At 44.6% G+C, this 15,224-nt stretch overlaps 1 protein-coding gene across 7 annotated transcripts in view; it reads right to left on the bottom strand.

Moving 5' to 3' along the window:
* LOC117010425 (carnosine N-methyltransferase) overlaps nt 1-15,224 on the bottom strand; it is a 34,245-nt gene that overhangs the window by 18,922 nt on the left and 99 nt on the right. The window contains exons 1-10 of one of the 7 annotated variants that reach the window (XM_033084877.2): nt 14,635-14,893; nt 13,879-13,968; nt 12,731-12,790; nt 12,216-12,306; nt 11,546-11,594; nt 9,005-9,167; nt 8,855-8,926; nt 7,771-7,880; nt 7,012-7,101; nt 5,620-6,643 (exon numbers count right to left, since the gene is read on the bottom strand). In XM_033084877.2, coding sequence (XP_032940768.1) covers nt 6,624-6,643; nt 7,012-7,101; nt 7,771-7,880; nt 8,855-8,926; nt 9,005-9,167; nt 11,546-11,594; nt 12,216-12,306; nt 12,731-12,790; nt 13,879-13,967 — 744 coding nt within the window. In that variant the 5' untranslated portion in view covers nt 13,968; nt 14,635-14,893 and the 3' untranslated portion in view covers nt 5,620-6,623. The other 6 variants (XM_033084881.1, XM_033084880.2, XM_033084878.1 and 3 more) reach the window with 6 other exon arrangements.

Genomic DNA, 15,224 nt, shown 5'->3' with positions numbered 1-15,224 from the left:
AGAAAAAAAATAAACTGATGTTCAACATAAAGCCCATCAGCTTAGTTCAACAACATTTCCTGAAAGTTTTATCAGAAAAAAACCACCTTTGAACCTAATTAGATTCACCCTTTTATGCTAAATTACAACCATCTAGCAGAACGAATAATTTACTAAAATCAAAAAACCTACAAATAACCAAGTTTCTAGAAGACAACAAAAAGATCTGGACTCATCTGAAAGTGTGTTACTGTCTTATTTATACAGATGTTGCCAAGTTAACTAGAAATATCCATATGAGCAAACAAAAATTCTATTTATTAAGTACCAAGATATGCAATTTCACCTAAATTTCGAATTATTTATTTGAGACAGAGGCAATTTCACTGAATTTTTGCACAGGAAATTTGAGTCACATATTTTTCTTACGTTTTTACCAAAACAAGCATTCAAAAGCAACCCAAAGCCACAGTCCACCAGAAGGCTGAGAAAGATATTCGCAGCTTCTAAGGCCAGAGAGTACAGTTCTACCACTAATATAAATAAATTAGAGGCCAGAATTGCATTAGTAGCAATTGGTATTAGATACTTTTAACTAACTAGTTCTTTGATATGTCCAAGATGAATTACAGAATTCACTCTGGAAGAGAAATTATTAAAGAGTCATTCAGACCAACCTCCTGCTCAAACACTTGTCCTGAAAGACAAATGAAACTTACAGGCAACAGAAGAAATTATATAAATGTCATCCACTCCTACCAAGAACCTCAGTACCATGCACATATGATGCCTGCGCTACATTGACAAAAAATGCACATAGTAATGAGCTACATGATGAGGCTTCGTTAGCTGAAGTACACACCTGCTCTGTAAACCCAGAAACATGAAACGGTATACCAAAACACTGAAGAGGACTGGACCTTTCCAGGCTCCACTACCTTTCAATGCAAGTAACTTACTTCCTCGTCTTCTAAACGGTTTCACTCCTAAAACTAGGTGTCTCCACACCACCGTTGGCTCATACCTATGGAGCAAACAAACCCTCCTCTGACCCAACGGATGCTATTAAAGCCGGCATCCATTATCCCTACCAATAGGTTTTATCTCTTCTGCAAAGTAAAATGCCTTTTAAGAATTTCCACCCATAATCGAAACACTATTATGCATTTCTTTGCCAGCAGGAGATACTATTGTTTTGACGGCTTTACAGTGTCTTAGGGCATTCTATCTCCCAAGAGACTGCAAGACACCCTTTTCAGGTTTGATGCTTTCTTTTACGCTTTCGAATTGACAGATAGCAAGGCGACATTGCGCGTATCCCGAAAGGAAATCGGTGCAGAACTCCTCCGCCGAGACGGGGCTCCCCACTCCGCTGCCACCGGGGCAGCGCAGCGCACGGAGCAAAGCGCGGCGCCGGCCGCACGACGCGCAGGAAGAGCGCCCTGTCCCGGGGGCCGCGGGCGGCTGCGAACCCAGCGGAGGCCGCTCGGCCAGCAAAGGGCTCCGCGCAGGGCCCCACATCCAGGGGGCAGGCCTCAATTACCCGTAATATCGGAAAGCGTTGATGATCCTCCGAAAATGTTCCCGCTCCAGCCGTTCCTCCTCCTCCACCGCCCTGGCCGACGCCGTACCCAGCGCCTTCGGCTCTAGAGGCTGCTGCTGCCGCCGCCGCCGCCGCTCGTCGCTCAGCGGTGCCGCCCGCTCCGCCTCGGCCTCCCCGCCCATGCCGCTCGCGGTCTCTCCCGGACACGGCAGCTGCTCCCGCTCCTCCTCGCGGCCTCGCCGCAGCCCCCTGCGCATCACCTTGGCAGGCGGCTCCCTCTCGCTCTGGGGACGTGGCCTTGGCAGTGGCGCTTTCCGGGACACGGCGCACGTGGCCGACATCCCCCGCGCCCTCCTACGCCCGCGGGCACGGCCGGCGCGCACGCGCATCACCACCCTTCCGGCGAGCGCCGCCAAACCACGCAGGAGGGTATCGCGAGAGGGGGCGGGGCTGGGGCCGAGCACGCGCACCCGGCAGACGGAGGCCGGCGCTGCCGAGCCGGTGTCACAGGGATTAGGAGATGTGTCCTGTCCCGGCTCCCAAGCCGGTGTCACAGGGATTGGGAGCAGTGCACTGGCAGAGCGCTCCCCGGTCCCGAGCCGGTTGGAGTCACAGGGGACACTGTCCGCGGCGTGGTGCCCGTCCCTGCCGTGTGAAGCGGCACGGCTGGGCCCGCCCGATGGCGTCAGTGGTGCTGAACCACCTCAGGCCTACCGGGCGAGGATGCACCGCTCCAGGGCTCCTCGGGGTACCCAGATACAGGTACCGGCTCAGCACTCAGAGCCCGACTCTCCGCCCGGCTGCCCGCTCCAGGCTGGGGTCAGGTATACATCCAGCCCCGCTGGCAGGCAGTCGGGGCAGCGAGGTCACTGTGGTGACAAGAGGCCCTACTTCACACTCTGTGCCAGACTCAAGAGGGATGATGTCTTCTGGGAAGATGGGCAAGGTCCAATTGTGGGGAGGGAAAAGCAAGGTGTCTAACCATACATGAGTCACTAAACACTATATTGCCCCCCACAACAACAGACTTTGGCCTGGATGATGGGCAGATGATCTTCCTCCACCTGACAAAACTTGTCTGACTAGGTGCAGACACCATGTCATGCAGCAAGTCACACCATACATCTTTCCACTGTGCTTTGAGGAGAGGTGGCTGATACAAGACCATCTCATTTGTAAGGGCCCATCCCCTCACTCCCAAAAGCTATGGGCAGTCATTTAGTAACCCAAGTAATGCAACAGGAATAGGAAAGGTTTTTTGATGCACTAACTTCCTCTTGGTGGAAGTAGGAGCATCAGCTTCCTGAATTGAAAACTTTTACTTCACTCTCACACTGCTCTTGCTCTCTTGAAACTACAGTAACTGACCAGGCAGTGAATGGACACTGTGTTCAGTGGCAATGCCAGAGGGAAACCAAAGACATACCCAGTTTGATGGACAGATGAGTTCCCAAGTGGGTATGTAAATTAGGAAACACCTTGTGTGTGTGAAAAAACCAGTATCTGAATCAGATACACAGTCTAAAGAAAAATTCAGCTTTTAGACTTCAAAGGTTAGAGTGGGAACAATAAGCTCTGAGAAAAAGTTTGTTCCTACTACATGAGTGTTTATGACTTGACATGTTGTGTTATTTTAACATCAGAAAATCACCTAAGTATCAAAAAAGTAATATACAGTAATTTCACGAATACAAGCCGCACCAATTTGACTAAGATTTTGCTCCCAAACCAGAAATGCGGCTCATACTCAGGAGCGGCTAATATGTGAATAATTTTCTGACATTTACAACCTCAGAAGTGCCAGCCAGAGTGCCAAGCCGAGCTGCTGCAAAGTCGGCATTTTGCGATTGTTACAAATTGTTACTCTGTTACATCGCGGGTGGAGCCTGGCTGCCTGCAGGCAGCACGGGGGGCAGGGAGAGAGGCGGGAGAGCTCTTTCCTTCCCTCCTCTGCCGCAGCCCGGGGGAGAGACGGGGGGGCCCAGTGCCGCCATTGCCGCGGCTCGGGGAGGAGAGGGGGGACCCGGGCTGCCACTGCCGCGGCTCTGGGTGGGGGCGGGGGACCCGGGCCGCCCCTGCCGCGGCTCTGGGAGGCGGCGGGGTGCTCCGTCCCCGCCATCGCTGCGGCAGGAGCAGGCAGGCTCCATCCTGGCCCGCTGCCACCGCGGCAGGAGCGGGGCAACTCTGTCCCCGCCTGCCGCCGCCACCACGGGCGCGGGGAAGCTCCATCCCCGCGCGCCGCGGCAGGAGCAGGCAGGCTCCGTCCCGGCCCGCCACTGCTGCGGCAGGAGTGAGAAAACTCCATCCCCGCCCGCCGCTGCTGCCACGGGCACGGGGAAGCTCCGTCCCCGCCCGCCGCCACTGCCGTAGGAGCGGGGGAGGCTCCGTCCCTGCCTGCCAGTGCGGGGCAGCGCCGGGCTGGGGTGACCGAGCCCAGTGGCAGCGGCGGCTGGCCCACAGTGGCCCCGCCGAGTGGCAGCGCCGGGCTGGGCCACCTGGCCCCGTCGGCAGCCCCGAGCAGGCCAAGCCTGCACGGCCTTAGCTGAGCCAGTAAACCCCGCCCTGCTGCGGTTCGGTTACTAATTGGCAACTTTGTTGCATGCGGGTCCTCGCTGCGAACGACAGAGCGGCTTATACTCGGGTGCGGCTTATTTATGGACAAAAACCGAAATGTTCGCCAACACCCAGAGATGCGGCTTATACGCAGTGCGGCTTGTATTCGTGAAATTACTGTAAATCAGTGAATCTGTTTCAAATCAGGAAGTGCCTCCAGACTAGTATTGGTGAATTTGGTGAATACTTGACTCACAGCTTTTAAGATTTCATGTTGTAAACCATGGCCCATTTTCCCCTTGGTCTCCTCCCCTCCACAGTGAGTGATCCACCATTTTCAGTCTCACCTTGCAAAGCAGCTTGTCTAGTCCCTTGACACGTAGTTGCCCTTCTTTTAACTCCACTATGGACTCCCTCTAAGTTTAGAAACCAGAGCTGCCCGTCTCTGAAAACACAGGTCCACTGGTCTTACACAGGAGCCAAGTAAGAGCACATGTTTTGTTTGGGAAAAAAAAATAAAAATAAAAAATTATGCAGCTCTAAACTGTGGCATGGTTACAGAAGAACTGTGAAAGATCTATGCCCTGAGCTCTTATAATAAGTTGCTGAAGCACAAGTTCAGTATAATGTATATTCCAATAATGATTTACACTACAAATGGATGGATCTGTATTGGAGCTCATCTACCATTTTTCCCTAAAGGAGGATCTGACAAAACTGAGCTCCTTGCCACAGCACCAATGTTGGACTACTTGAGAACAAAGTCAGGTGACAGCACTGTTCATTCCACTCTCTTTCCTGAATCACCATGCAGAACAAGTAGAAGTGAAAGACTGTCCCTGTGGGAGGGACATCCCTCTTGAGCAGCAGAAGACTGAAGAGGAAGGAGCAACACACTCGCCATCCACCTGTGCTGGTGGGAGACAGGAGGTAGAGAATTTGTGTGGGAAGTCAAGCCCACAGGAAGGAGGGAAGGGTGGGGTGGAAGGTGTTTTATGATTTGTTCTTAATTCTCATTATTTATGATTTTATTGGCAGTAAATTAAAATAACTTCCTCAAACCATGCTTGTTTTGACTGTATGTGAGTAACTGTTGAGTGATCTTCCTGTCCTTATCTTGACGCATGAGTCAAGATGCAAATCCATTACATTTTTTCCCCTCTTCTGTTGAGGAGGGGGAAGAAATAGAGCAGTTTTGGTGGCTAGCCAAGGTCAGCCCACCAAAACCATTCTGTGCATTAGCTAGTCTCTTGCAACTGTACCCTTTCCAAAAGGAAATAAAAACAAAAATACAGTTTAAAGCCAGACAGTCCATCACAGCATGTAAGTAAATGCAATAAGAGGTATTTTTAGTGCAAAAAAAAATTTTAGTGCAAAATTATACTTGGAAGCCTTATGTTTTGAACACAGCTAAACACAGCTGTAATCTGGTAGCATCTTCTCCTTACACATAGATTTAAGACTTTTACAATAGAGTACTACATTTCAATCACTGACCAGTTCAGCTGTCACATATCAAGTAATATAATCCATCCTTTGCATTCCATGTCTGTAGTTTAATTTTTATTCTGACTGATAAAAATATAATCCATTGTCTAGAAAATATGAGTTAGCATATTACTTATTCAGCAAAAAAAAATCCAATTTACCAATTTCCTAAATATATATACACAAATTCTACAACAAAGCTTTCACATTTGTTTAGCATTCCAACTTTCTGAACATTTCATTTACATTTCAGTTTCACTTCACTTTCAACGTGAGTTACGAATATTAATAACAATCATTTCTTCCTCCCTGAAGCATGGATTTAGTCTAGTTGTCTGTGTCATTTCAGTCAATCTCTGCACAATTAACACATCTTGTTAATGATGCATCTCCATTCTCTACAACTTATTTCCTCATCTTTTTCCAACAATCTGAGTCCTCTTCAGGTTTGTTTTCGTTTTCTTAACATCTATTCCAAACTGCTCTAAACAATACACAACACAAAAATTACTGTGCAAACACCAGAGAGGTATTCAGCAAGTCTAAATAAGTTTATCTGTGATGTATTCAATCAGTTACTGAATAAGCAGCATAACAATTTACATAAACTTACAGACAGTTCCTCTAAGCATGTTTATCAGTGATAATAAGCTCCTAAAAATATTAGAGGCAATCACTGTCATTCCTATATGATCATATCAAATTGAAATCATCCATGTTCATATAAGCTTATTAATCCAACAGAAATGCATCTTTATGGTTTAGTTTTGTGCACAAAAATCTTTATGTTCATTAAAACGTACACATTCAATCAGATTTAAAGCTTAGCCAAAGCAGAACTGATTAAAGGAATTTTACAGAACGCACTGTTCATATCCCTAAATGGAGTAGCTGTCTCCATACCCAAGAGAGAGTTAATAATTACTTACAAAAACTCTTGTGTTACATGAAGTAGAATTATGGTCATACACACAGCATTTGCTCAGTTGGTTGACTTGCCATGTATAACAGTCTTGGTGTTTTCAATTCATATCAAATGGAACCCAGGCTTTCTACGTTATCATGCTGTGACATGCTGATCTAAAATAAATACAAAGTACATATCTAACCTGTAGTGTTTGCAAGTGACATCACCTTATATTACAAGTAATTCCACAAACACATTTGTTTTCATTGATATTTTAGTCCATATCCCTTCTCTTCCCCTTTTTTAAATTATTATTTTGTCATTAAGTAACAGTGGATTTGACAATGATCTTAGAACATCTCATTTCCAGGAACTCACAGTTTTAACAGAAATTGACTCACCGTAATGAGCAAACAGGGTACTGTAGTACATAAAGAAATATAGATCTGTATAATTCTTGTAGTATTTTCAAATAAAAATATTGGCTTCTTGTTAATACAGAATGGGATACATAGATTCAATTTTCACTGATATTACTTACTTTCTTCCCTCAGCTTATTTAATTCCTGTATTATATCCCTATACACATAGGATAAAAGCTCTTCTTGGGATTTTGTTCCATCCAAATAATCTGAGGAGGAAAAAAGAAGTGTTCATGAGTTCTATGCCAGCTATCTTTAATGGTAATAGGCAGAGTTTTCAGTATTCCTATAGATGCCACCAGAAGAGAAGAAAAAAATAAAAAGCAAGAATAGCACCTCTCCTTTTCCTCTTCTCCAAACTTGTTTTACATGTTAAAAAAACAACATAATGGAAACATATTCTAGTTAATAACACAAAAAACCTGTGGCACTACCCCAACAGGTGGCCCACCTTTGACACTTCTCATGCAAAACTGGTGACTCTAGTGCAGACAGTCAGCACCTAGAAAGTATCTTCAACTTCTTACAAGACTACCATGATTTCAATTTTGTTGTGAAGAACTCTGCCAGTGCATCAGCTATCATTTCAGAAGCTTCCTATTTAGATGTGTTATCTTAAAAAGTGATCTTGTTAAGTGGGCTTCATTAGTGATCAGAACATTTCTATTTTTCAACTTCCTAATTTTCATTATTAAATAACAAAAACAAAATCCCTATAGACCTGAAATATAAATCAAGAGAAACATTAAAACCTACCAAGTGCAACAAAAACATTTGAAGAAAATTTTGTTCCATTTAAAAAAATCCCCCAATTCAACATAAGCTGTATAAGTGCCACACTTATGCATTTTATAAGTTTAAAATTAAGGATACCATACCAACTTGCACACTTGCATTCTCTTCCAATTCACTTTTATATTTCAAATACATAGGCCACACGTGTCCATCGAAGTACGCTGGTGTATCTGCTGGCTGATAGACTCTGGTGCTACACAAAAATACATACGTGTTCCCATGTAAGTTTCATATTTTCCCCTAGCATCGGCTGGTTAAATAACAGTTTTTTATCCAAAACAAAAAAAGAAAGGCTGGTTGTATTTTTGTTGGACCCAAGGGGGCTCCTTCATTTTAATTCAATCTGTGATATTACCTTCTGCCATCTTTTGCTATCTTACCTATTTCTGCCAATCAAATCACATTCAATATAAGGTAAAAGTTTGGGGATTTTAATTGTAAAAGGTATTACAGATAAATTAAACTGTATTGACACTATTAAATAAATAAGCGACTTTCTATCTTTTTATTATGTATACAGATTTCTCAAGCTTTAAATGACTAGTTGTTTAGTCTAGACCCTTCCATTCTGGACACTAAAGTCTCAGGTGAGTCTAGTGAGAAACTGAGAAAGTGGTATCAACCAAAGCCAGTTGAATAGAGAATTTCTTCACTCAGCCAGCAGATTCTGACTTCGTGCACATATATTATTCCAAGCACACAGTATTGCTCCAAATTTAGAGGCAAGTCAGACACTGGCTCAATGATCTAGTTTAGATCCACAGTAAAATTAATGGACAGCCTAAGCAAAACCACACACTAAACCCATACATGAACATCGTTACTCTAAGAAAAATCATCAATTAATTGTATTTAACCAAGAATAAGAGGGCTTAGTATTTTTTTAACCATTTCTCATTTTAAATACGGTTTTACTCAAATATGCAATCAGTAAATAAATAATCAGGACAACAAATCATCTTTTTAGTGTTTGTAAAGCAGTTAATACTTTAATAACCATGTGCTCTAAAACAAAAACCAAAACCAAACAAACCTCAAACTAACAAATAGAAGATAGATTATATTAATAGCTTACATTCTGCAAGCACTGAAGAAAAGCTAGTACAAAAGGACTACTTCAGTTCAAGGGGTGCAGTGACTCTTTAAACAATAAGTCAATAATCTTACCTCCTTCTCCTTTTGCACTCTTCATAAGGAAGGGTCAAAAAATATCTTCTATTCCATAGTTCATTAAGTGGCCTAAGATAATAACATATTTAGTTCCCTCTTCCATTTTAGGGTAGCTTTCAATTTACCAGGTTACATATTACTGCTTACTCATAATTGTAAAGGAGAAAGCCTTCAACAATCAAAATATAAACATTTTTCAGATTGTCACATGTATTCTGTGGCTCTTCTGTCACAACACCTGAGCTTGCTGGGTTTTTCATCCAATTGCGAATACTTGCCACCATTTCATCCATATAGAGGGCATCAAGCACTAGATGAAAACAAAGTTAAAACATCCCTTAAACATAAAGAATAAAAGAAAGGAAAAAAAATAACCCTTAAGTACCCCTATGTTAATCAGTAAGAATCAAATAATCTACATACAAATTTAAATGAAGGGGAACAGGATTACCCCAAAGATTTTATTTGTAGTTCTGTGTTTGTTATTGATGATTTCCTGAAATCAAAGTTTGCACTATGACAGGGGTATTTCTGTTGAGTGTAGTCTATCTGAACTTTATCTAATCTAATATTGTCTGAACTGAATTCACAGCTTTTCACTTCATGACAGCTTTTCACTTCAGGGACTGCTCTCTGCTTCCACAAAACTTGCAAAAATTTACTAACCCTGAGACCTTCACCCTTCTGTCAATTGTCAGAGAGGGGAGTGGACACTCAGCATGTTTTGCTTTGGGTTTTTATAAGGTTCATTAGGTGGACATAGAGAGACTTAAAGGAGCATGGTGTACAAAGCACACCTGTTTTTGTCTGTAGACACACAAGAATATACTGAGAAAGTACTGAAAGGTAGAAATAAGGCAGCTTTTGGATACCATATGAGCAAATACATTTTTAAAGATCTTTCAAGAGCAGCATTAAACCTGGATCTTTTAATAAGAATGTCCATTTATTGTATCTCTCCAGTTTCACATTCTGTTTACATGAAATCTAGAAGTTGAGCCAAAGACTGCATAGCTGGTAATCATCAGTTTTCAGATACAACTGAAGGGTCTGACCAATACGCTCAGCAATGCATTTTGTGATCACAAAGTATCAACAGAGATTGGTGACTAATTAAGCAACTGTTTGGAAGTAGATATGACCTGATGCAAAACACTGGCTTAAAGTGGATCTGCATCTAGATGTCTCTAAGAATAAACTGAGCCAGCATTAATCACAAATTTTAAAATATATGTTCTTAATGGGAGAGCTGACATTAAATAAAGGTGTCAGGATAGACCCAAGTTTTGACTGACTTGGGTCAACCAAATAGTGATATCCCATGAGTTCACTAGCAAAAGTGGGAAAAAAGGGCCGTTACCAAGTGATGAGATTAATCTTATGCCAGTACAGTAATTTCACGACTATAAGGCGCACCCTTTTGACTAAAATTTTCCCCTGAAACCGGAAGTGCACCTTATAGTCCGGTGCGCCTTATCTGATGTACAAAGTTGCGACATTTGCCACCCCGGAAGCGCGAGCCCGCCGGCATCGGGACGGCCCCCGCGCGGGGCGGCCCTGCCAGCATCGGGACAGCCCCCGCGCGGGGCGGGCCCGCCGGCATCGGAGCGTCCCCCGCACGGGGATGGGGAAAGCCGCCAGAATCGGATCGGCTGCTGCGCGGGAAGGGGGAAAGCCGCCGGAATCGGAGTGGTTGCCACGCGGGGAAGGGGAAAGCCGCCGGAATCGGACCGGTTGCCGCGCGGGAAGGGGGAAAGCCGCCGGAATCACAGTGGCCGCCGCGTGGAGAGGGGGAAAGCCGCCGGAACCGGAGTGGCTGCCACGCGGAGAGGGGGAAAGCCGCCGGAATGGGAACGGCCGCCGCGCGGAGAGGGGGAAAGCCGCTGGCATCAGGGCGCCCCCCCCGCACGGGGAGGGGGAAAACCACCGGAATCGGAGCGGCTGCCACGCAGGAAGGGGGAAAGCAGCCGGAATTGGGGCAGCAGTGGCATGGGGCAAGCCTGCCGGCATTGGGTCACCCGGAGTGCCAGGGGACTCCCGGAGTGTGCCGGTAGTGCGGGGTTCCCGGTGCGCTGGGGAGCACGTGACACCCGGAGCGCCAGGGAACTCCCGGAACTGCGGGGCCCTGAGGACGCTGCACGGAGCGACGGTGGGCATAGCCTGGCCTCGCCGGGTACAGGCGGGCCCGGGGGCCAATGGCTGCCGGGTTGAGGCGGGGCCTCGGCCAGCAAGCGCGTGGGGGGAGCTGGGGGTGGAGCCTCGCTGCAAAAAAAAAGTGTGCCTTATAGTCCGGTGCGCCTTATATGATCTACAAAGTTGTGAAATGTGCCGACTCCTGGGGGGCGCACCTTATAGTCCGGTGCGCCTTATGGTCATGAAATTACTGTACTTCAAGCCAAGACTTCTAACTGAACAGTACCATTTACTACTAAACCAGACACAAGTGAAAAAAACAGAGGAAAAGATTCAAAAGAGAAAAGGCCAAGCACTAGCTTGAGCTCTTTACTACTTAAGCAAGTTTTCTTAAATATCTCAGTGAGCTGAATGAAAGAGAAGGATTGCTCTGAAACCCCTTGTTTACTGCCTTCTTGGAAGGGAGGAGTTGAGGGGATGGGGTGGAAGAACTGTTGAAGCTCAGCACAACAATTTCAATACAATGTTCAAAGACAATGCATTAGAGTTACTGACCATCATACAGCTTAAATCCACGTTCATCTGTTTCTACTTCAGACTCTGGCTGAAGAGGAAAAAAAAAATTATTTTTCAAGGTTGCTTTTATGACCATGCTGAGAGATATACACTCTGATTATAAACATAAGGGTTATTGTATGCCATTAGTTAAATTTATCTTCAACATTAAACTGATGTAAACAACCGTTAAAATACACTACAAAAACTTTATTTAATCTAGAGCAACAAACACTCCAGTTCATATGACTTAAGTTCATTAGAGGTTTACATAAGAAATAAGAGCTCCTTCACCCTCCTTAACAAACATCCCCAACATCAACACACAAGGTGTTTCTCTGTTTTGGCTTGGGAGACAAAGAACTACGTATTGTTGCATGGGTGTAGGATTAAGACAGTATCATTAAATTCATTAGCACAAAGGATCTTGAAAAATGCACCCATGTCTTATTTTAAAAGAGTGGCAAAGAAGACAGGAAATTTCTTTTGGTTGAGTATATTCAGTAAGGAAATTTCAATTACCCCAGTGCTCATTTTATGATTCTTATGAAATTAACATTACTTTAAGCAGTACCAATTTTAAAAGTTCATCAATAGGAGAACTGAAAAAATAATTGAAATCTACTTAAGCCTACTTTTACCTATCAGGTTTTTCCATTAAAACTGTTACCTTGAAGAAGTCATCTTGAGAGATTATATCACAGTTGGGAAGCATATTCTTAAGTTTTTCTGCTAGAGTTGTTTTCCCTCCATTTGTTACACTGTTAGAAAACATTTTGAAAAGTTCACCAAGACAAAAACTAATCTTTTAAACATATGTACAAGTTCACACATACATTTCTATATAGGTATATGAAAAGAAACAATACAACTTCCCCCAAATTTTAGTCACATAAAACACTCTCTACCTCTAGAAATTTTCTGGCCGTGTTCCAACAGTTTTCAACAATCAGTGCAGTAAATCAAGCAGTGCCAAGAAAGATGCTAGAAACATCTGCACCTGAGGTCTCCAACAGACACATAACAATTTCTTGAGAGTTATGTGCTATAAAACTGTGCAATGATACATTGCATACGTAATCCAGTTTCAAAAGAATGTGGATTCCGAAATAGAAATTATATCACATCATCTGAGAAGAAAACTAGTCTTAAACTGTAGAGGAAATTTAATTTTGCATAACTTACCCCCCAAGGCCAATAACCAATACTTTCATAGTTTGTTTTCTCCTCAGTTCTTCGTTTTTACTGTCAAAGACAATAGCCAGCAAAAATCTTAATTCAGGAACAAGAAGGCTATGGTATTAAGAAATACCAATTATACAGAACATTTATTTTCTGTCCTGTTGTCCATAATTTTTCTTTTTGCAAAGGTACAGTCAGAATCTCAGCTGCTTGTTCTAATGCTAACAACAAAAAAAAATATATATGCCCCATCATAAATTCCAACGTACCTTATTTTTGACAGTATTTTAATAATTTGAAAGGAACTCTGGGAGACTTGGTTCTAATGATATTAATATCATACAAGTTCCTAAAGAAAAGCACAATCACTAGCTCAAGTAGCAACAATATAAAAAAGACTAGGTAAACAGAAGCTGTCGTGGCAAAAGAAACAAAATCATTTAGAAAGAAACAAGTGGCATGCTGAGAAAAAAGATGTTTTAAAATTTCATGAAGATAACAAAGAGTATGTTCAAAAACTCTTTCATGAACTTGGTCTCAGCAATGTAATATCCACTGTGTAATTCAACAGTCTCTTTCTGAGGGCATTAAAAGCACAGACCATACAAATCCTCCTCCCTCTGCTTCACCATCTGGAAGATTAAAACTACTGTAAGGGCAGTTTAAGCCATCCTAGCTAACCTAGCATTGAGAAGGACTAGGTAGCACCTGAAAAGATCAAAGAGTAAACTCCAGAGATTAATTTGTCCACTGTATCTCTGTTGGTGCCACCATATCCCACCAGCTCTGAGGGTCTGACTGCCTGAACACCTTCAGCAGCCAGAACTGCCAGGAGACACAATTCTGCCTTGCCCCAGCTCTTTCCCTTGAACTTCCTTCTGGAATGGGTGTTTGCAGAGTACACAGTGAACTATCCTGCAGCTGAAAAACAGTTCTGCAAAGACAGAGGGGAAACAATGTTTGTTTTCAGTCTCACACATCAATTTATAACTATTTAACCACACGCTCTTTCCTCCTAGGCCACACTTGGGAAGGTTAAGAACTATGATACCTAAGATCCAAAAGGAGTGAGGAGGTAAAACTCTCCCTGTCTTCGACAAACAAGTATCTGTAGCATACATTGTTTCTGTGAAAGTAATCTTTAGGCATACCTGGAGCCAGAAATAATAACATCTTCTTGCATTTTGTGCAATGACTGGAAGCTCCATTGTTTCACATGTCTGTGATATGATCTTCGCATGCTTTTTAATGTATGGTCATGTTAAAAGAACAATACAAGACATATTGACTAGTCCAAGCCATCACCCTTATGATAGCCATTGCTTTGCAAGGGTGCTGCTTATCTACAGTAGTTGGCATATGTGAGTTTTTTAAATTAGTACACAGTGGTTTTATAATATGTTTTATAAAATATAATAAGAATATTATAATTTGCAAATTCAGTGATGCATTGAATGCTTACGGTACTGGTTATCAATGAAAAGAGGGAAGACATCTAAATTGTTTTAAGAAGCGATGTTATTCAGGCTACTTAAAAAATAAGATAAAAAAGCTTTTTTCCAAAAATTATCAGTAAGGTTTGTGTTGCAGAGGATTACCCTTTGTTCCACAAAGGATGTTAACCAACAAACTCGAACAAACACGTTTTCACCTTTGGACTTTATGTCATTGTCTATATGCAAGTTAATCCCAGTCTACGGCAAAAATATCATCATTAAAAACCACACCAACTCTTCTGCCCCACTAAGTAATGTCTAAAACAAGTTTCAAAAACAAATTTGTCACAAATGCTGCAACACAGAAATCCTAAACTATTCCGCCTTGGGTCAGTTTGGATCTTTAAACGGAGCACAAACCCGTAACAACACCAGCACATCGCTGTTGTCACCCCATTTTTAAGGGCATACCGCGGCAAAGCTCCCACGCACGGGGACACCCGAAGGTGCACTGGGCCCGGACCGGGAACGTCTCTCACAGGTACGGGCCCACGCAGCGGGGCCGGCGGAGCCTCCCGGCCGTGCCCCCACCAGCAGCAGTTCCAGCACTTCCGTGCCTCCGGAGTTCGTACTTAACTCCAACCACGCCGCGAGGCCGCTAGGAGAACATCCTCCCGGCAGCAGGGCTCCGCGCAGGCGGAGTGCCCGCCTCCTACGCCCCGTGACCGAGCAGTCCGGGCCGCACCCACCTCCGGCCCGGGGCTGCCCCGCGCACACGACGGCCCAGCCGACTTCCCGGGAGCAGCGCCCTCGCAGCGGCCGGGGCCGTCCCCGCCTCTCGGGCCTCCCAGTCCCAACCCCGGCCCCGCCGCCTAGGCGGCTCCTGGGGCCGAGCAGACAGCAGGCAGGGGAGCGGCGGGGCCTCATCCCCCGGCGGCACGCTGATTGGCCGCGTGCGGCCCGGGCCGGGGCGGTGCCGGGGGCGGAGGGACCCGCCGGGGACTTGCCCTTCATCCCGGCCCCTGCTGCCGCAGCCTCGCCGTGCCCGGGGTCTGCCGGCG

Source organism: Catharus ustulatus, chromosome Z (assembly GCF_009819885.2).
Source record: "Catharus ustulatus isolate bCatUst1 chromosome Z, bCatUst1.pri.v2, whole genome shotgun sequence".
Taxonomy (NCBI): Eukaryota; Metazoa; Chordata; class Aves; order Passeriformes; family Turdidae; genus Catharus; species Catharus ustulatus.
Note: the sequence above shows the minus strand (reverse complement) of the source record. Positions and strands in the feature narration are given on the sequence as shown.